At 35.5% G+C, this 22,359-nt stretch overlaps 1 protein-coding gene across 1 annotated transcript in view; it reads right to left on the minus strand.

The window, feature by feature from the left end:
• Positions 1-655: 655 nt before the first annotated feature.
• PCMTD1 (protein-L-isoaspartate (D-aspartate) O-methyltransferase domain containing 1) overlaps positions 656-22,359 on the minus strand; it is a 40,501-nt gene continuing 18,797 nt past the window's right edge. The window contains exons 3-6 of the mRNA XM_030971053.1: positions 19,439-19,541; positions 7,996-8,167; positions 6,295-6,418; positions 656-3,317 (exon numbers count right to left, since the gene is read on the minus strand). Coding sequence (XP_030826913.1) covers positions 2,947-3,317; positions 6,295-6,418; positions 7,996-8,167; positions 19,439-19,541 — 770 coding nt within the window. The 3' untranslated portion in view covers positions 656-2,946. The remainder of the gene's footprint in view (positions 3,318-6,294; positions 6,419-7,995; positions 8,168-19,438; positions 19,542-22,359) is intronic.

The following is a 22,359-nucleotide window of genomic DNA, read 5'->3' on the forward strand; positions in this document are numbered from 1 at the left end:
TGCTCAGTCCTTCCTGAATTACATGGGATTACAAATTCACATCTTTTGAAAAGACTGCACTGGTCTTGGGTCCTTGTCCAGACCAAAGAAGATAAACCCCCCTGAAGTTCCAATTCATCACACACTTCCTTACAGTCATCACAATTATAGGCTGCTCATCAGCCTACCTGACTTACCTTGAATCTTTCCTCTAACTGGCAATAAAATAAAGCTGCATCAAGAAGTGTGCAGTAGGAAGTGTGACTCACTGGTTGCTCACCACCCTTGCAGCTCTTGTCTCCACATTTTCCTTATTTGTTTTGACCCAGATAGCTGCTTAGTTGAGGATTAAAAAAAATTCAGTATTTAGGAAAAACCACAAAACATGGAAATGTTCTTCAGTATATAGCTCAAGTTTAGCTTCTGGGGTCTCCTGAGGAAACTCTCCACATGACGACTTCAAAAGTAGTGCTGGGACCAAAAATATCTTTCCCCATTTCATGAATAACATCTCATCTTTCAACATTTGCAAAAATCCACAATTTAGCGAGAATATATACTTCTGAAATTCAACAATAGCCTTTATTAAGAGATTACTGACCTAATTATGGAACAACTTGTACCTGAATTTCCAAATAACTGAAAAAACTTCCACAGAAACACAAAAATTCAAGCAAGCAGAAACCACAAAAAACCATTTTATTGCAACAATGTCCCCATCATCAAGTGAGATGGCAGAAATTAAATTTTAATTAATTTTGCGTTTCTACCTTTTTATTTATGTAAATATAAATTCAAGAGTGTAAAATAAATCCACATATAAAACACAGAGGAAACATTCTCTTTCAGTGACTCCAAAAAAAACTTACATACTGAAGATTCATGACAAGTCATCCACTGTCCATTTTTCCAAGTATACAGGCATGAAAGAATGCAGAAATTTATTCTCAAAAAGCATCCTGTATAAAGTCCTTGAAGTACTTAAGTAATATTTAGTAATTTCACTCTTGAGCTCATGGATGTAGATTCCAAGAAAGGAGACAAACATCTCAAACTTCAGATTATTTAACCTCCATCTAAAATAACCCATTTAAAACAAGATTATGTTCAATTCTTATAGCTGAAGCATCACAATTACTTTATTAGTATCATTATTTTGGAAAACTATTTCTTATAAGGTTTACCTGCTTTTAAAATAAAGTCAGAATATTTATTTCAAATACTTTTGCTTACTTATGCAGTAAATATATTGCGGAAAGTAACTCCACATGCTGGTACAACAGGCCTTCATGAAATTCCATTTAAACATTACTATGATGTACCTTAAAAACAGGGACTACAGCATGAAATGCACCAAAAAAGAGTCAGTGTCATGGGACTGTGCCTGACCTTCCTTCTCAGATGCAACAAAATGCTAATGTATTTTGAAGTAAATATCAGACTGCTAGACCATACGAATATTAGCTGGTTATAAACATTTGGAATAGGAACATTTACTGCTTTAGAAATATGTGATTATTTGTTCATTATTTTACACAAAAATAAGTGTCACCGGTATTATAAAATGTATCATGGGGGATATTTCAATGGGAATGTTTTTCATTGGGTCTAACAAGCATACATTTCCTATGATTGTGGTTTTTAGTATGTATCACATGCCAAGTTCTTAATAAACTTTTTACCCTCATGGTTATGTTACAACAGAATGAAGAAATTAAGATGGTAAAAGCAAAGTTAAAAATGAGAACTGCAAATAACTTCACAACTAGAAGAGGAAAAATCACTGAAGGATTTAAATCAGCACTATTGTGGGTCCCCACAGTTGCACTGCTACTCTTAGGTTTCCAAAAGATGCATATGATAATAAATATTTTTGTGCTAAGAGCCATGCTCAGAAACAAAATATAGGCTGGCACAAGTCTACCTTCTTGGAGATGCATGTTAAGTATAAAATTCACTTACTAAAGTGCATTTGCTGAACAAATTCTAAGTTCTACTATTATAGCTATCCCAATAAGCAATACAAACTAAACTTTGTTGAAATTCTACCTCTACTTAAAAGCAGTAAATATAGATGACTGAAATCTAAATTACAATCTTGAATTACCAAACTTTTTGACTCAATGCTGTGAGCTCTAGAAATAAATGTAGTGTCCTATACTTCCCACAAATGAGGAACTGCCTCTAGTTAGAAATACTGACAGTGTAGAATGGAGTTAAGTATATGCAGAGCTGAAGTAAGCATTGCTTTGCTTCTTATTCAACACGGTGTTTCTTTAAGGCTCTGAGAGAAGCTGTTAGTTGTCACAAGATCTTTTGGCAAAAGATAAATGCAGAACTAGCAGGGTCATCTGACATTTTAGAACTTGTATTTTTGTATTTCACTAAAGCCAGCTCATTCAGTGTCTGTATACATTTATTGCACTTGTGTTGTTGGAGTACTCTATACCAACATAGTAATAATGATTGCAACAAAGCCATAGTAAAATAAACTTTTAAAGGGTCTGATTTGGACATTAGAAGGTAAGTGTCTGCATGTTTAAAATGTTTCCCTAATAGTAATAAATACAGACAAATTACTCATCAAGTCAGATGCACATGTTTAACCAATTATTTAGCATATATAAAATTTCACTCATCCTTTTAACAATACAAATCTGTTAGGGATCAAAAAAAGACTTACCATGCAAAATATTGATTAGTGCTGCATAATGGAATATATATTTCTATCAGAGTTAAAACAGCATTTTCAAAATTTAAAGAAAAATAGACTTTTAAAAAGGGATTCTACTGTCGAATGCAAGTCTTCCTTGTAGCAAAGACAAGATAAGAGACAAGTTACCATTTATCGCTGTACTTCAGTCTTGATGAAAGACTAATAATAATTTGTCCACCTACTTCTTAATAAATGCTACATTTTCAAGAATAAAGGAACTATCAGTAGGCATTATTTCTACTTAAAACAAGTTATTTTTCTCTGTAATAGGTCAAGTATGCCTTTAAAGATTCGGGTAATGGTAGACTCATAATTTTCTCTCTCAACAGATTTCGAGGAGGCTCTTCTGGCTTTAAGGCCTCACTGTGATCTTTTTCCTCCTCCTCTTTGTTATCATCTTCCATTCTTTCATCTTCTTCACTATCTGGAGGCTGAGGAATGAGCTGATTACCAACAAACACATAGGTGTTAATCCTGCGTCTACGACATCTCCTGCGTTTGCGTTTCGGAGGAGCCTTCTGAGCAATACCCTTGGCTTTCATCTCCTCGTTTATGAAGTTTCTAAGAGTGCGTCTGATATATATCCGAGCTAGGTCCTGAAGGTTCCTAACAGCGCATGGAGCTAAAATGAAAGAAAACTAAGTTGTACTAAGTGAAATTCCCCTTTAGCAAAGAAACCCCAAACTAGCTGCAAGGCAGTGAGACTAATGCTCAAAAACAATTCAATTGAAATTTTAGTAAATGATACAGTATGCAAAAGATACAAGGTTAGATAGTATCACCTTGACCCTGTGGCACAGTCTAGGAAACAAAGAGGTCTTTTAACAGATGTGCAAGAGAAGTAGCAAGCATGAACAGACCATTAAAATAAATTTTAAAAATTACACAACAAATACCATCACATTTTAGCACCTGGCATGTTTTGGCACCTACTGCTACCACTGTTAAGATCCTGTTGTGGGAAAACAATTTCTACACCTGTGCCATATCTGTTTAAAGCAAGTGCCTTTCTTCTGCCTCCTCCTTCTGCTCACTTCCTACTGAATTAAACTGATGAGGGAGGGACATGTCTAATTCACAGGTGACAAACCAGATAAGCCATCTGTATATTTGCAGTAGAAGAAGAATTAAAATTACTCAAGTCCTAAAGGCAGAAAACCCCAAACCAACAAGTAAAAAAAAAGCCAAAACTTTATGTTTTCCAATGACAGCCAGGTGATGACAAAATATTGCTTGGCTGCTGGACACCTGCCCTAAATGAGCTATGGTTGGCCAATTCCAAGGGAAAAAAAAACTAAAAAAAGCACACCAGTTGAAGCTGAAGCTTGTTCAGCTTTCTTAGTTGTCACTTCCTTCCTGTACAGAATACAATAAAATTAACAGGGACTTCAGCAAGGAAGAAGTCACTAAAGAAGTAATTTCAAAAATTACACTTCCAGAAAATGCATTCAGCTATAAAAGCTACTGATGTAGTTTAAAGAAGCTCTACTGTTACATACAATGACTACTTGCAGACTAATTAATTTATCTGAGACAAAAAGGATATTAACATTGACAATACTGATTTCAGGTCATGCCAAAGAGAGGGGGGAGGCGAAAAAAAAGGCCCATTTCTTTAGCATAACATGAGCTCAAAATTCAAGAACAAAACCCTACCTAATAATCCAGAACATGTTTCTAAGTTCAGGTGAAACAAATGGTGATTGCAGATTGTATGCCAATTATAACAAATGCAAGCACTTTTAATGAGAAGAACAGGATGCAAAATTTTAGATATTTACTGTCCATGTATTTCCATTTGTGTACTACCAGTGAACTGCATCCTAACTCATAACTACATTGATAAAATGAACCTTTTAACACCACCTCTGTAGTTTTCTACAAAAAAAAGACTCTACTTTGAGAATGGCTGACAGGTATTTTACATATGTGAGTTGTTTTAGTCTATATGTAACACTACACATGTGTCAGAGAGCATCTAAGGGTTGTCCAAAGTATGGCACAGACTCTATGTTTACTTAGTAATGACATCTACAAACTCTGGCTGAAGTTTGCAGAAGAAGCATGTTGACTACTTGGAACTTTTAAGATAAATTATAGGCCTGTGGACTTGAAACAAATAGACAATGTTACTATAAAAGAGAAATTGGCTAATTTTCTTTTTGAGTTCCAGCACACTCCTCTTTATACCCCCCGCCCTTTCCATGTACACCCGACACACCCACAAGAACACTTTTGCCTTATTTTTAACTTTTTAAATAAAACCAGATCCACATGAGCAGTGGAAAAAAGCCTATTTCACTAATCTCATTTTACAGTGTAAATTCAAGCCTCTAACATTTTTTTCTTTTAAACGTGAACAATACCACATTTGGTTATTTTTTTCTCTTCTCACTAAAACTTCATTTTGAAATTATAACACAGGAAACACCTTTCTTGTACTACCATTCAGCTCTGACTGTCCATGGCCTGCACTCCTCATTCCAAAAATTTTGGAATGTTGATAGAAAATCCTCTTTTTTTCCAGGGAATCAGACCATCTAAAATCATTGCCAAGTTTGACTAGCCACCTCTGTATTCCATTGTTAGATATAACACAACCTATGCATAATGGGTGGAACAGAGGAAAAAAATAATCTTGAATTAGTAAATTAATTTCAGGAAATTACTTCTGAGAGCTCAAACCAAGAATTAAAACAAAAATTAATTATTTATGCATAGAAATAGATTACATAAAGGAAATTATTTTTATACTTTGCATAAAAAAATTAAAAGTACCTATCACAGCAAGTTCACACTCAAAATTAATAGCCAAATCAGCAGTTACAGGCAATTCAAGCTGATAGGACATCCTGGACTCCTGAAGGGCTTATATCAGTTTCAAAGTTAAAACATGTTAACTTTTGGGCTCTTTGTTGGGTTTATTTAATTTCCCACATGCTACCATAGCTCTGTGTTCTACTCCTAGCCCTGACAATTCTGACAGAAAACTTCAACTCTATGCTTTTCTTTGTCAGCTTTTTCTCCTTTCCTGTTATCATCCTATCTTACCATTTGGCAAGAGGTGTACTTCCAAAGACTTTCTAAATACCTTTATTACCTCTGCTCAAAGCATTGCAGCTAGAAAGCCAATCCCAGTGACTAATAACAAAGAGCTAGGTATGTCTATATCCACTGCACACAGACATAAAGCAAACTTGGGCTTATTAATATCCTATCATACCATAGCCCCAGTTTAGACCTCTTCCTTCCATTTCAGGGGGAAGAAAAAAAAATTTCTGGCAGACCACAAGAAAGTTAGCACTATGAAGGATGTTTGTACTAGCTGGCTATTTTATCTATACCACTGTAATAGAGAAACTGAACTTAAAAGGAAAAGGTGGTTGGAAAAGAAGCTGGAAGCATTCTATCACTTAAACTATTACCTTAAATTCAGAATATTAACTGTGAAGCAACAAAGACCACGCACCAGGAGCACAAAAACGTATCAGTGAGCTACTGCTTTGCTAAATGGAATGTTTCTATAGCATAGCCTCTCAGTTTCCAACATCGGGCACTGTAACATGCCTGTGAGCCAAAGGGAGGGAGCACAAACTTACGCAGTCCTACAGTGTCATGTTTGCCGTTGTCATTTCTGTTTGGTTGCACTAGTGGAGCAAATGAAACAGCAAGGATATTCTTACTTTCCCATGTGTTCTGTCCTGTTCTCAAGATCTGTGTTAGCTGCAAAACAAAACCAATATAGATCACTGGTTATAATTTTGTCATAGTCAATACTATTCAGATTGGTTTCAAACACACTGCTATTTTTTTTTGCTTCAAAATTAATGAATCAAGGCTGTTTTATGAACAAAAAGGACTTTGATAATCCTTGAAACAGCACTTGGTCACTAGAGTACTAAATAAGGCTCTTTTGTAATGGTAAGAGATGCAGCTGGAAAACTAAGGCCCTAAGGTAAAAACTAAGGTAAGGTTTTTTTTTCTCTTTCTTTTCAAAAGATCAAAGAATACTTTAGATTGGAAGCAACCTCTGGAGTCCTATCCTCCTCCTTGAACAGGGTCAATTTCATAGCTAAATTAGAAGCTTTTCTGATTAAGTGAAAAAAATCTAGGACTGAGATTCCCCACCTCTCTAGGTAACCCGCTGTAGTGTTCAACCATTCTTACTATGAAAAACTGTCTTCCTTATTTGCAGGCAGAGAGCTCCCTTGCTGCCACTCTGTAATGTTCTTTCAGTATGCTGTGCACCTGTGAGGAGAACTGGACTCCTGTCTACCAGATAAATTCTCCACCCCTTCAATTCTCCACCCCTTCAGGAAGACAATAGGAATTAAACATTTCCTTAGTGTCTTTCCGCAAGCTAGATTATCTCAGATCTTGTAGCTGCTCCTCATACTTCATATGCTCTAAGCCCCTATCCACTTGTAAATAAGGTAAAAATAATCACGGTTTAAATTTCTCTTCTAATTTGTGACTACTTTTAAGTTGAATTCTACCAATTTCAACTGACAGTGTCCTAGCTGAATAAATGATGGAATTATTTATGGAACAGAATCATGCAAGCTACACTTAAATTCCTTTGGTATTTTAAGAAAGCAGATCAATAAAGTGAAAATTCTTTTTTGAAAGTAAAGTAACTAACATGCTTATCAACAAGAATTTTAGTAATTATCTGTATTTAGGAGGACATCAAGTTAAGTCACATGATGTGCCTCTTTCAATCTCCTTATTAGTAAAACAGGCAGAGTTATACTTACCATTGAGAAGCCTTTTGAGGTCTAAGAATGAAAAGTGATAAAAGTGCGAAGTATTATTAAAATAATATGCCCCTGTCTGAAAAGCATTACATCTAATATGGAAAAGCAACACTGAAAACTGCTGTGAATACAGACATATTTTTCCTTCGTTTTTTTCCTCCCTTTGCTATGTCCCACTAGTCATAGTTATTTTGTATTCTTTGAAATCCATTCCTCTGGTTTAGAGGTGGTTTCTTTGTTTTGAAGTCCTGACTGAAAATGTCTGTGTGGCAGGGAGATTTCAAAGCAGTTCTGGTATAACACACAGGAAATAGCATGAAACAGACTGTTAAAAGCAGGATATTGATGCTTTCCTACAAATTTAAGGGAAAAATGTTCAATACTTCATTTAAAAGATTAGTATGTGCTAAACTGCAACAATACATCAAATCAAAGTATCATTAGTTGAATGTTAACTTAGTCAAATATATATTCAAAAGTGTTCTTTAAATTACATATGTCTCATACTAGAAGATAAAAAGGGGAAATTGTCACTAAAGTCACCTGATCTTCTATAGGCATTACTAAAATGCCTCCAACTTTCAATAAAATTTTCATGTAGTTTTCATGGTCTTTCTGGACTCCAGCTCCACAGTAAATCCGGTCATACTGATGACTGTCTGAGGCTATTTCCAAACAATTACCAACCACAAAGGCAGGTTCACAGAACTCAAATCTAAGGAGAAGAAAAAAAAACAGAGGGGACACACTTCAAATTAGGATTTTTAAGAAAACCCAGTCCAGATAAAGACAGAAAAATATATTTCATATATTCCCTTATACCACGGAGAACGATTAGCATACATAATTTAAAAGTTGTATTAAGACATTACTTTGAAAGTAATCTGGTTTATTTCTGCCACATCAGCGACCACTGAAGAAAAACTCTTGCAGTTACAATTATGTATTATGCAAAACAGAGAAAGCTTCATAACATCACCTTCCTAACTTCAAGCAAGTAGATTAATCTAAAGAAATCTTAAGCTATATGGTACAACTGCTACTAAAACAGTATGTTTATCAACAATAAGCTGTTGAATAAACAGTGAAAAGTTTCATTTCCTAGCAGCTCCCCTCCATCAGTTAGGGTCTATTTAAAAGCTCTTTTCTCTCTACCTCCCAATTTTCCACCTTGAGCCCAATCCACTTTTCCCCAAAAAGTAATTCAGTGGAAAAGTCTGACATTTTTTTGACCACACGCAAAGCAAAAAATAAAAGATTCTGAGATAAAGAAACATCTCATTTTCTTCAGTAAATGGAAGCAATACAACTGCATTTTAGGGGACCAAAGTATATAACACAAGTTGAAAGGACTGTAGGTGCTCTGTCACTGCATAAAACACCAAAGGAAAAATGTACAGGGCAGTACTTTATTGCTAAAGCTGCATGAATTCGCCACAACACTGTTATTTTCTGACATTTTTTAAATCTCTGAAGCGTGTTACTGCTTTAGCTGTTAACACCATAATAAAATCTACCATTTTGTAAAAAAAATTAATTGAGCGAATAACTGTACATCTTCCCCAAGCACTTTATATATGAGGAGAGGTTACAAAGTAGCTCATAGAAAGGATTTATGGTTTTCTTTGAAAAAAATATTACATAAAACTTAACACCCTTGTTGTTGCATGAAAAAGTTCATAAACTTCATCTGGCAGTATTGAAGTCCAATGCATCTTAAACAGCATCCAGAAGGAATTAATTTTTCTAGCAACTTCAAATACATGTAGCCATTTTATGAACTTTATGGCTGACTGTCAATGGAAAATAATTTTTCTTTTTGCTTGGCTAGCATTAGCAAATCCCAGTACAATACCTGACAACATTCAAATCAATATTTTTTCAGTTACAGTAAAGTTGGCAGCTTTCACTGCTTAGGGATGAAGCCTGTAAGGCTTGGCTGACTTCCTGATCTAGAGTGCTGCCATTAACAAATCAGGAAATTGAAACTTTTGCTGGAAGTGTATTTTTCTCTCAAAGATGGGATGCTTGATCTTGAAAATTCGCCAATGCTTCTTTCTTTGACTAGTCCAGACAGATCCCAGAATCTTTTTACAACTACTGCATGGTTCTCTCTCATGCACTTTACTTAAAGTCAACAGTCCATGTTTTCTCTTCCAAACCCAGAGGAAGGGGGGAAAAAAAAGAAAGCTACAAACAACACTGGCCAATTGAAGATAAAAAAGGGAGATGGAAGTGGAGCAGGGATAAATTGCCTTGTTGCACAAACTGAAAAGGTGAAGCGAGATCGACCAGAACTGTGGCTGAAATAATTCCAGGTTAACACAGAAAGATCTAGAAATACATTAGACAAGGCAGAAAATGAAATCGAAGACACTGATCAATCTGCTGAAGAAGCAAATCTCATTCCAAAAGCACTTGGGCTATCATATTCCTTCCTACATTTTCTTCATTCCACATACAGGTCAAACAGGCAGTTTATGCTACTGTTTTCATATCAGATTGCCTACACTTTAAATAAAGCATTAGCATATCATTTTAATTTGAAAGTTTGAGCAAAATACTTTTGTGGGCTTAAAAAGTAAAGAAGGAAGGGGGAGGGGACAGGAAAAGATTGAATATAGTACTTTTCCAAAAGGCAGTTTTACATCTTGACACAGTCCTTGGTTAGTTTTAGAAAAATGAAGATGGCCTCCCTGCCTGCCTGCCCACCTCCGCAAACTTCACTTCTTACCTTCTCAGAATGCTCCTTTAAAACCTACCAAATTTATTACCAGATAATCCTGTTTCCTCTACTAGAAACCACCCTAAAAGCTCATGAATACAATGGTCACACCCTCTTAAAACAAGGAGGAACACCAAACTATCCAAGGAATACAACAAGACACAAGAAAACCGCATGAAACATTCCCCAGACACAAAATATACATGAGCTGAGGACAAAAATCCACGGTACTCTTTACTAAGATAGTAAAAGCTGAAGATAATTTGTCATAACACTGCAGCTTGCAATCAGAAGGGCACAAATTCCAAATAAAGACACAGAAGCAACTTAATACACTTATAAGAGTAAGACCGGTTAAGCACTAGAGACTAACTCTGTCTATAGGCACTTCAGATTGTCTGGACTGTGCTCCCTCCATGCTATTAGCAGAGTTTTGTGAAGACACAAAGCTCATGACCACAACAGCTGTTCATTTGTTATTCCATTTACTTCAAAAAATACCTTCTTCCTCCACATAGTTTTTCAGTTGGTTTCAACCCAGTCTGTCAACAGGTGGTCTTCCTGACAGACTCATTACTTGCAGCAAAACTAAACACTTTATGGACTAGGTTACATGTAATTTCTGAAGACATCTCTTTAGTCCATGTCAGATGATAAGTGAGACCTAATCAGCTCACCTGGCTGTGCAATGCTCACCCCCAGGTGGTAGAAGAAATGGGAAGAAAAGGTGATAAACTGTCTCTGGTAACAGCAACAAGCCTGTTTAAAAGCCATTTCCTCTTCATTTGTGCTTCTCAGGAAATTATTCAGAAATAACTGTTTCAGGTGTTAGGGTATGAACAGTGACTCATACCAGATACACCAGAAATACAAGAAAAGCATACTGCTTTGCTGCTTGGTAGAGCATCATGGACTTTTCATGGACTAGCTGAGTTATAGAACAGTGAATCTTGCCCCTCCACACTCCCATGAAACATAGAACTCTCTAGTAATGCAGCAAGACTCTTTCCCAGATCCCTAAATCTTAAGATGATTTTGATTATACATACACCTCTGAATCAGAAAGAGCTGATAAAGATATGTATCATTTTCTTGTATTTCCAATCCAGTAATAACAGATGACCTTTGAACACAGATTGAAGTATAATTCTGAAAATTCTTTCTGCTAATTTGCCTACGCAATTTTTAAAAAAAGTAAAATTTAAATTGGTTTTACTCAGGTACATGAGACCCCATCAATTGATCAGGAAATTATTTAAAACTTAGATACAAAGGTTCTACAAATACAAGGAAGCATTTGGTATTTAGAATACCTACCAGGCACATCACAAGCATGTTAGTCTTACAGTAGGAAAGTAGTATCAATCGTATTAGGTCAGGTTCCATTTTTTAACAATCAAACCCCAATTCTTTTAGCACTAATTGTTGCTACATCCAAAAAGTTTCTTTTATTCCTATGGCATCTGGGGTATCAAAACAGACCAGCTATTACACTTCATTGTGTGTTACATGGAGCTATCTTTTATTAATATTGATGAAAATAAAATTGTTTATTGCTTCAACACGCAGTATTGACAAACATATACTATAACTATCAAGAAGAGCTAGTATTTCACTTAAACATTTTGTTTATTTCCAAGCTGAAATGTAACTAAAAATTGCCAAATGTTCTTTAATGTTTGTTCACCTCTACCATGTCAGCAGAGTGGCTTTACAGAGATTATATTGGAAACATGAAAAAACTATTTCACACACCAGACAACAAAAAGAAGGGAAAAAAGTGCTGGAACTATCTGGAAAAGTTTAGTCACTTCAGGTTCTTCAGCTGAATCTGCTATCTTGATTGCAAGAGAATCAACAGCAAAGAAAACAGAAATTAAGAGTTCCCATTACAGATAACACGGCAACAGAAAATCTCTGTTTAAACAAACATGTGCCACAGAATAAATTTAAGTACATACATATCACATGTAGCAATGGCCCAAGATAACCAAGCATTTTCAAGCATGTAAGACTTTTGCATGGAATGGGCATTTCAAGTTCAAGGCAAAGGTACTTTTCTTCCAGCTACATTAAGAAAAAAACCCAGCAAATCTGTACAATTTAAAGTGAGTTTTTGCCTTTGCTGTAGAAACTTAAGAAAATTATCAAGTGATAGATTGTAACTGCCTATGTTTTTAAGTTAAATTCCCTATAGTTAGCAACACAGCAAAATATTACTACTGTAAAAAAATAAACAACCATCTAAAACATTTACAGCAAAGATCTAAGGTTAAGTTTGTTGCTCTTGTATCCATATCCACCAATCTAGTATATGTGTAATAGCAAAATACTAAATAATGAAGCTGGAGAGTGTAACACTAACCTACCATGGTAGCAGGGATTTTTTACAAGGGGATTCACTTAGGATTGGTCCTAATACGACACCTACCCATGAACCCTACCTTTAATTACTTCCAGCTCTGAATATGTACAGGACACTTCCTGGGCCAAGCTCTTCTACCTATACAACCTCCGTGAATGCAGGATGTTATGCTGATGCCTTGTGAAGATGAAACTAGGTGCAAGGAGATATAGATCGTCTCCTCTTTATTGTTTTAAATGGTAAACATACTTGATTTTTTTTTTTAGAAGAACAAGGTCAATAACATTGGAGAAAAATATCAAGGAATTTGAAGGAAAAAAACCACCTGTCAGCATCCACAGATTTGTATCTGAAGGAAACAGTAAAGTATATTATGAGATTTAAAAAAGCAATATGGGGGAACCACTTAAAACTATTTTTTCTACAAGAAGAATTATTTAGTTCCTAAAACTAGGGCCACTCCAGTTACATTTTACACCTCTCAACTACTACATTCACATGGAAATATATTCTGACACTTCTGCCTATCCCCATAATTACCAACCACACTCACATCTCTCAGCTTACTGTTTACAGCCCTTACAGAAAGAAAAATCCATGTCAGCATGAATTTAGTATGCGTTTTTCCCATCCATACACATTTCCTTTAGCTGGTCAACTCAAAGCTCTAAAAAGCCTGAATTCATAATCAGTACCATCAATCTGCTTTAAGTAATTCCCTTTCAATGTGAAATTTATTTAAATTTATTTAAATTTAGGGCACAAAGGACTACCATTCAACTTTAATAATGTATAAGAAAAGGTTGGCAAATTGTTGTTAACATTTGTCATGTGAACTACCGTGACACTACACTAGAAGAAAGAATTTCACACAAGTCTTTGTGGGAAAAAAAAACCCCAAAACAACGTCTCTTAATAAATATTTCAAAACAGAATAGAAAATCCAGCATAAGAACTCATGGAATTAGCTTTACATGAAACTACCCTTAAACCATCAAACACATTAATAACCAGACATTGAAATGAATCTGCAAAATGCATAGAGTCTGAAAATATGTGATAAAACATTAAACAATTTTCCTTACTGTGATGAGGAAGTAACACTTACTTTTGTCCCATATACTAATGCACTTTCACCCTAGTTCCAATATACTGCTGACCATACTTTCCAAAAATGGTAAGTGTGGAAAGAAGGAAACAAAATTTCCACCAATTCTGGCACATTTGTTGGTGAAGAGAAACAAACCCAAAAACTGGTGTATAAAGCTATGGCAGTTGTAGAATGAGTTCCCATGCTGTCTCAAAGACAAAGACTGAAAAGCTACACATCATTTAACCTAGAAAGGTGTGGGGCTTCTTTGTGCAGTTGCATTAAGAATACAATCTCAGAGGCTTCTTTATATCAAACAACAATTTCCTGAATCAGTAATCTTACTCCAAGCATTCCTAGAACCAAATGTTTAAACACTGATGTATTCGCTGAAAGAAACCCTAAAGAAGTTTTCAGATAATTCAGTAAATTTCTCAGGTTTCAAAACTTTTCTTTTTTGAAAACAACAGATGAATATTCATATGGCTTTATGTGATATAACATGCCACAAGAACATGCAACAGATTAATGAAATACTTTTTGATTTCTATTAAGTCTCTCTCATTTCACTTGACTGTGAAAGTGCTTTAGATATAAAGGTAAACAATTTTGAGAGAGTGTTTATTCTTTTCCTATGAAGTGGGGCAGTATGAGGCCAAGATGGCAAGCTCTTTCCACCTTTTCTCAAGCTTTTTCGCCATTGTTTATTCTATCTTATTTAAGTATTTTTCCAAGCTCTCTGAACTAGTCTTTGGTTCCTGTATAAATTCATATTAATGTATTTCTAGCATGTTTTGATGAGAAGTTACACACCTTTCACCCACTAGTATTGTTGATATCTTTTGCAGGTATACTAGAAATATTAGAAAACAAACAAATTAAATCTTTGAAAACTTCTCACTGTAAAATTTATTTTTAGGTCCCTTACATCCAATTACAACAGTAATTTTAATTAGCATTACAGTAATAGCCAATAGTGATGCTGGTAAAATGTCTATTAAATACTTTTGTCCTGGACATTATTTCAGCTTCTAGGCAATGCTATAGGGATAGTGGGAAATCTGTATCTCTACCTCAGTTTCATTGAGTGGACCAAAGCACATTATTCAATTACTTCTGAAGAAAAAGTCAAACATCTTAAAGTCAAAGTTCTTAAAAATACTTATGACTCATGGCACTCTTCTTGGAACACAGATTTACAAAATTTAACCTTAATAATATAACTTCATTATATTATATCTAAATTTTGGTAGTAACATGAAAAGTAATACTGAAGGAATACTTTTCAGCAATTCCACAGAGAATATTAGGAAAAGTGAACGGGCATAGGGAAGCAAGAAAAAAATTGTCAGTTCAGTTTATTGTAAAGGCCCTATGATACCCATGGAAAAAGTCTAGAGAAAGATTTGTCTGTTAACAAACATGAGAAATGTATTTTCCTTCTATTTTTTCTGAAGCAGAAAATTATTTTATAGGTTGAAAAACTCATATTTTCTACTGTGGATTTTTGTAAAACAACAGCTTTTATAGGAGCAATAGACCAAGTATTGTCATCACTTGTTTTAACGTAAGAAAAGTTTTAAGTACTATCAAAACTTGTAGACATAAGAGATTTCCAAGGGCAGTGTCCACTACAGGATTTATTTTTCAAAGGTATTTCTTGTTGTCAGGGCAAGAATATCTGTTTTTGTTACTATCAAATACTTGGAAAATGTAGCTTTAGGTCCTTCCCAGGTAAGAGTAGATTTGATTGTCTTTGGAGCCTTCTGATTTACAACGTAAAGAACAAGAAGTAGTATTTCCCTCATACCTCTTAATAAATAAAATGACTGTGTTTCAAGCCCCTATTTTCCTTCCCTTTTTGTTTAACATAACCTCCGGCATCAAAGAATCCCACTGCCTGTGTTGCTCTGATTAGATTAAATCTCAACAAGAATTCACTCACCATTAAAAAAGCATTATTTACACTATTTGAAATTAAGTTATCAGTAATATTTAAACTGAGAAAGTAATCAGTAAGTTTTGGAGACAGTCTGCTTTTTCCTGCTTAGATTTTTACTGCAATCACTAGCGAACTGACCAGCAAGAAGGAGCTCTATTTTTCTTTGTGTGTACACCAGGGCATCACCTTTCAAATCCAATTTAATTTAAAAAGTGAGCCTTTAGAATCCTACCAGTAGCCTTACATTTCAATGAAGAAAAACATTCTACTAGAAGATGTTCTTTAATGCCAACACAACCTCCTACAGGACTTCAGGAAGAAGTTTCACCCATAACAGTTATCCCAAAATTAGTACTAGGGTTCTTGTCACTTACCATTGAAGTGGATTCTTTTGATCCTGAGAAGGGTTGGTGATTTTCTTTCACAGCAGGGACTTCACCAGCTTACCCACGTTTGGGCTTTGATAGGGTGCTAGAAGATGGGCAACCTAGCCTTGCCCTGTGGCTCTCTCTCCAAGCTGGATATTCTAGGTCTAGAAGTTGAATGGGAGCAGAAAAGACAACACATTCCCCTTCAATAAACAGGTGAAGCGGGGCCTGGTACTTGAACATATGTGTTTTAGATAGAGCCTTCTTAAGGAATGATTCTTTTCCCCTTAATTGGCATGCATTCTCTGAAGGCTTCAAGAATGAAAGAGAGCCTTACATGTATTTCACACACAAAGAATTTTCTTTAGTCTATACCTAAAATCTTTGTACCTCAACCATCATGACGCTTTCAGATGTTTTCAAGAAAGAACTTCTCCTTTGCTTTTACTGGCAAACATACATCATCAAGGTAGCATTTTATCTTTCAGAATGCACAACTCCACCTCCATTCAGAGGAAAACATTTTATAGATTGGTGGGATATGGATACAGATACAAGTAATTTCTGAAATTATTTGAAACAGGTATCTGAGAACTCTTCTTCTGATGAATAATTCCAGAGGCCAAAACTGAGGTAAGACAAGCCATCAGAGACAGACAGCCCTCCCTTTAGGCTGAGTCTCAAACCCTTCTGGACATGCTAATTTTATATACTGTCAGGTTTCTGGTGAAGTACCTGAATCATAGAAAAGTAAACTTGTAATTGTACTTCAACAACATTATTATCAAGAATCAAAAAAGCAAGTTAAACTGTATCACACAGCACTGGAACATTCCCCCATACAAATGGCATAAAAGAAATACTCCATCTTGTTTTATTAGGCAAGAACCCACCTAAATCATCATGATCCACCTCCACACAGAAGTCAGATGCAAAACCAACTGCCTATTACTCCAAGCAAAGGAACAAAGTTACAAAGTGTTTATTTATGACCTAAGCTGAATCTCTCCACGTACCTACTGATAAGTTTAAAGTCGTGGTTTGTGTTTCAAAAGCAGAATGCTTAGAACACTCAAATCAGACTGCAGAACTCAATACACTAAAGAAAGAATACAGGGAAGTGGCAAAACAAAGCTTTACTCAAGTTCCCATTTGTGTAACTCCGTAATTGCCAGGAACGCACATCATAGTCTATGTGCTCTTTATGTCCCCTGGGTACCTTGTTGGAGGCTGCTGGTCAAGTGAAAGTTATTTTTCACACACACCTTCACTGAGACAACTAACTTCATTCATACCAGTCTGCCATGTAATCTATTTTCAAACAGTGAGGACTCCTGCTTGGAATACACCAGTGTTGAGCAGCAGACAGATACCACACATCTCTTCCCTGGGTGGTCTTTCAGCCAAATACTAAGCTGACCAAAGCAGTAGTTAAGTTCAGATGGTGCAGTCCCATAACTTTGGATAAAAATCTTTCACTTATAAACGAAGATGCAGGAAAAAGTTACTGAAACAAGAAGCAAAACCAGACTTACTGAGTCAGAAAACATTACTTTGAGAGTCAGCTTAAAATTCAAGATGTGATTTTAATACTTACAGTAAAAACAAATACAAAAGAACCCTACCACAGGGAAAAAAAAAACCAAAACAAACAACCCATACATCATCTTCATTAACTACATTAAAATACAGAATATTTACAAAGAAAGCAATCAGCCAGAATCAGTTATGCAGACAACTTGGGAGTTCCCCCCAAAACACAAAATCCAACCAGGCAACCATTATTGTCTCAGCTGAACGGCAGCTATTACAGGTAGATTTCTATAAAAAAGCACTTTCACAGAAGTGTAATTTTTCTTATGTTGGTGAGGAGAGTCCTATTTCTTTGGAACACATACAACACTGACATTTACTTACATCACGTTTAACAGTTTTGTTTTGTTTGTCTCAAGTTCTTGCATGTTTTGAAGTGTAACCACCCCCCCAGTGTTCTGCTATTCAGTTACTAAACTATTCTAATCAAATTTTGTTTCAATTATGACAAAATTTCATTGCTACTCTTATTTCCTTTAATTTCTGTACATAAACCAATCACCTGATTGGTAAGATGTTCCAATCAAAACCAGTTTTTGTATGTCTTGTACAGACACCTACAGTAATGCACAAGGTATGTGCCAGGATTCACTAGCTAGCAGGTACATCTAACTTAACAGAGCCATTAATGCAGTATTAGTAGTGATTACAAATTATCATATTTCACACACATTTTTTTAAGACACAAACGGCATCATCAAGCTGCTCACTGAATCAATTTTTATTTGTTCTAGCTTGTGTTATAGATTAACCTCAGACAACATAAATGCTTGTATTAAAACTAAGACAATAGTAATGAAAGTTATACATATTCTCCTACATGATTTTATTTATTTTACTGGGCTAACATAGTACTAAAATAATGTAGCCAGTATCAGAATTACAAAATTTACTTCAGATACAGTTAACACTAGGATGATACTCTTCTCTTACTTAGGAGCATGAAGAGAAAGGCTTGCGGTCAGACAAGAGCTCCTGAAGTTTGGGATATGGGAAAAAGTGGATTGAGCTCCAGCCAACATAATCAAGAACATGGCAGTCATAAAGCACATTAGACAGGTAAAAGGACAGCAAAATTTTTCTCTGCTGCCTACAGGGGAAGAAAGAGGTGTAGAATGTGCAATTTTTAGGTTACTCCTAAAATTCTAAAGATTTTCTGCATTTCCAGAAGTTACCTTATAATCACTGTTGGAGAATTTACTGACTGCAAGCAAAGAAGTCTTTACGAAGAACAGCCCTAGCTAGAACCTTGCTTTCCCTTTAAAAGAAGCAGAGACTCCCAATACTCTTAAGGCCAACTTAAAATAATAAAAAATTGCTGGGTAGGTAGAAGCAATAAGGTTCAAAGCCCTGGAATCCAGAGTTATACCCTGAAGTAAAAATGAGTAGTGCTACAAGCATAGATGAATACTCTGAAGTCCATGTCTTCAGGAAGTAAACATGAAGGCAATCAGAAAAAATTACTCATGTCCAGATCAATAGGGGTAGATTAGAAAGGAAGTTAATACTGTACAGAGAGATTATGTAAAACTATATAAAAACTGATTTAATGGATAAAAAATTGCTTTATACATGCAAAGACACACACATACCATGTCACTCTCCTAAATGCATATATGCATGTACGTGCACACACATACATGTACCTGTGTATGTATACACATTGCCAAAATGCAGGGAAATCCACTTTGCTAAGCACTGCACAGCAGAAATACTCCCATACTTCCAAAGAGTGCTTTCTTAAGCCTCAACTTACCTCATGAGTAGAGCCACAAACTGGAAGTTTTAGGTTTTGATTGTGTGATGCCATTCTCCTCCCCCCTCTAAGTTCATAAGCAATGACACGCTGAGTTTAAAACCAAAAATGTTACTGCAAAGCAAGCTAGACAAATTAGATACTTACTTATCAAAGCTATCACTGTATTTTATGAAGCTCTCCAACTTTTCCTTGGCATATTCTACCACATCTGAATGAAGCTCTATTCCATGATTTATCCCAAAAGGCCCTGTAAATAAAAATAGCATGGTGTGTTTTTGTGATGTTTCCTTTCTAAGCACAGCAAAACTGCATGGAACAGCACCATAGTGTAAAATCATCAAAACCACATAAAACAGAAGTCTCCAAACACTGCCAGACAAACTTATTTTTTGCATCTGCATTACTGGTGCTTAAAGAGGAAGGAAAAAGGCCAAAGATTTGATAAAAGAACAGGGACTGAACTACAAAAATTACAGAACAAATTTTCTTAGTAAGCATGCAGAAAATAAGCTGACTACACTGAAGTCAGTCTGAGCAAATTCTTTTACAAAACATTACTTGGAACACAACAAATAAAAATTTCAGTCTGTATTTTGGTATTTAGATTTTAAAGCTTTCTTACGGCAAACTTTTCATCCTCTGACAATTTAGAGATTGGGAATTATATCCCTTAGCCACATATGTTCTTCTGTTTTGCACACTGCAAAATCAGAATTTTTTTCTTAATTTAATAATTAACTTCCACCAAGAACAGTGAAATTGCCCACACATTATGCTCACTCATCACAATCCCATCACAACTGCACTGCCTTCCTGTGATCAAATCCAAGTATAATTCCAAGTCAAACTGTCTGCCAGAAGTTAATGCTATTATTTCAGGAACAAGAAGAAATCATGAGACAGTATTATGAGGATTATCCACATCAGGAAGGAATCTGAATCAGACAGTCACATTTGCTGTAAGGATTCTAAATTTAACATGCACTCATAGCCCAGGGTCTTTAGTCATTGGAGCACAGAATTGGAAAAGGGAGAGGGAAGGGAAAGAGGGAAAGTAAACATCAATAAGATTAGACAAAACTTATATTTATATCCTCTACAGCATTCTAAATCTTTCCTAAATATTTAGCTCCATGATGTTACTCCAGTGAAACAGAATTCAATTTGTCTTTTCTAGGACACAGATTAACAAAACAGACCTAGAGTTAGTAAGAGAGATTTTGGTTTACTGCAACAAAAATACAGCATATAGCTATATACCATTAACCTGATCAATAATTGCAACTCAACATAGTTTAGAATATTTTCTGCTGGGTGAAATAAAAGCAATCCACTAAACCACCTGGTTACCACTAGGAGTGCTTTTAAGATCTCATTGATTGCAGGTAAGAGTTAGCTATCATACAAGGGATGTTCTTAGGACTCGTGAAAACATTTACCTTCTGCTGACATTCATTTTTACTGTAAATTCATGTTATTATTGGTCACTTTAAAAAAAAGCATTGGCATAGGCAATCCCCTTTCTAGCTGCTTAACATTCTCTTGTACCATAATAGGCTATGATGTTTCTAACAGCTCTACAGCATACAGCAGCATTCAAGGTAAGTTTTCTTTACCTAAAAATTAATAACAATTCCTTTAATCCCATAATTTAAAGTAAATTAAAAACGCATAAACAGCATCTGGTCAAAAATTCACATGTACATTCCTTCAAGTACCTAACTTTGAAAGCAACTAAAAAAACCCTACAAGCATCAGTTGCTTCTAATTAACCTGAAATTAAAACTATGAATGCAGAACATTACCACATCATCATACACCACAGCATTCGTAATCTAAATGGAAAGATGAGAAATGTGCTCTCTTCTCTTACTAGGAAAGTCACAGCTGGACATGTAAGCAGAGTCAGCTATTCTAAAAATGTGAAACCAACATCTCCACTACTCTCTGAAACCAACTGGCCTCTTTCAGCATAATGAGATAGCAATTCCACCACCTAGTCCGAACTTCGTTTACATTTTAACAGCTTCAGCAACAGTTAATTTAATCTCTGTGGATTGGCGTGCAGTTTTTTTAGTATGTTGCTATACTTGGAAATGATCACCAGTTTCAGATTATTTGATAATTTAACCTAGTCACTTTGACACTGCCAATGTGGCAGAAACATTACTCACTACATTGTCAAATGGAAAGATACTCAACTACTGTCAAAACCCACATGGTTCTGTTCCTCACTGCAGTGTACACTGAAATTAGTTTGAAGAAAAAAAAGAGCTTTTAAAAATGAACACGGTTTAGTTGTCAGAAAACGACACCTGTTTATTTTTCTTCGTTAATGCAACTGTTCCCTGGTTTAAAACAAACACTTAAGTATAATTATTATACGTAACTAGTTTTATCAGAAGGAATACAGTAAGAAAATAAAGACATAAACTGCATTTATACCTTCTATGCCTCAGCCTAGAAGTCAAAACACATTACAACACTTAAGACTTTGGTGACAGGATACCCCATTCCAAAACATGGAAAGTCTGCTTCTCTAAGCAGCTAGGCAGTTGCTGCTCCAGGCTGCTCAAGCCCTGCTAGGGACCAGCAGCACCTGAACTGCCTTTTTGGGAACATCTGCAGGGTAAGTGTGCTCCTCAGGGGCTGTCAGACAACCTCACCCACTGTAGAAGACAAGTCTTTTCCTGTTTAATTCCCTCAACTCTGCATATACTATTCTGAAGGACAGCAATTCTGCGTAATACAGAGAGGCCAAACCCAGGAGTGCTCCTCAGCCATTCAAAACTGGTTTAAGTACAGAGATACAAATGCAGTATCCAGAATCAAGTGCAAGAAACATGTCTTTTTTTTAAAAACTTATTAGTTAAGAAAGAATAATGAAGTAACAAAGCTTTCCACAAGACAGTAATAAACATGTACCATTAGTCACTACCCTGAAGAAACATTTTCAAGAAAAAAAAGCTGCAATATTTACTAATTGTTTAAATACTGCACTTAAAATATTACAATCCAATTAAAAATATCTACTTTCAACTAGAAATATTCCCAAACAGAGAAAA

The sequence above is a fragment of the Camarhynchus parvulus genome, chromosome 2 (genome assembly GCF_901933205.1).
Source record: "Camarhynchus parvulus chromosome 2, STF_HiC, whole genome shotgun sequence".
Lineage (NCBI taxonomy): Eukaryota > Metazoa > Chordata > Aves > Passeriformes > Thraupidae > Camarhynchus > Camarhynchus parvulus.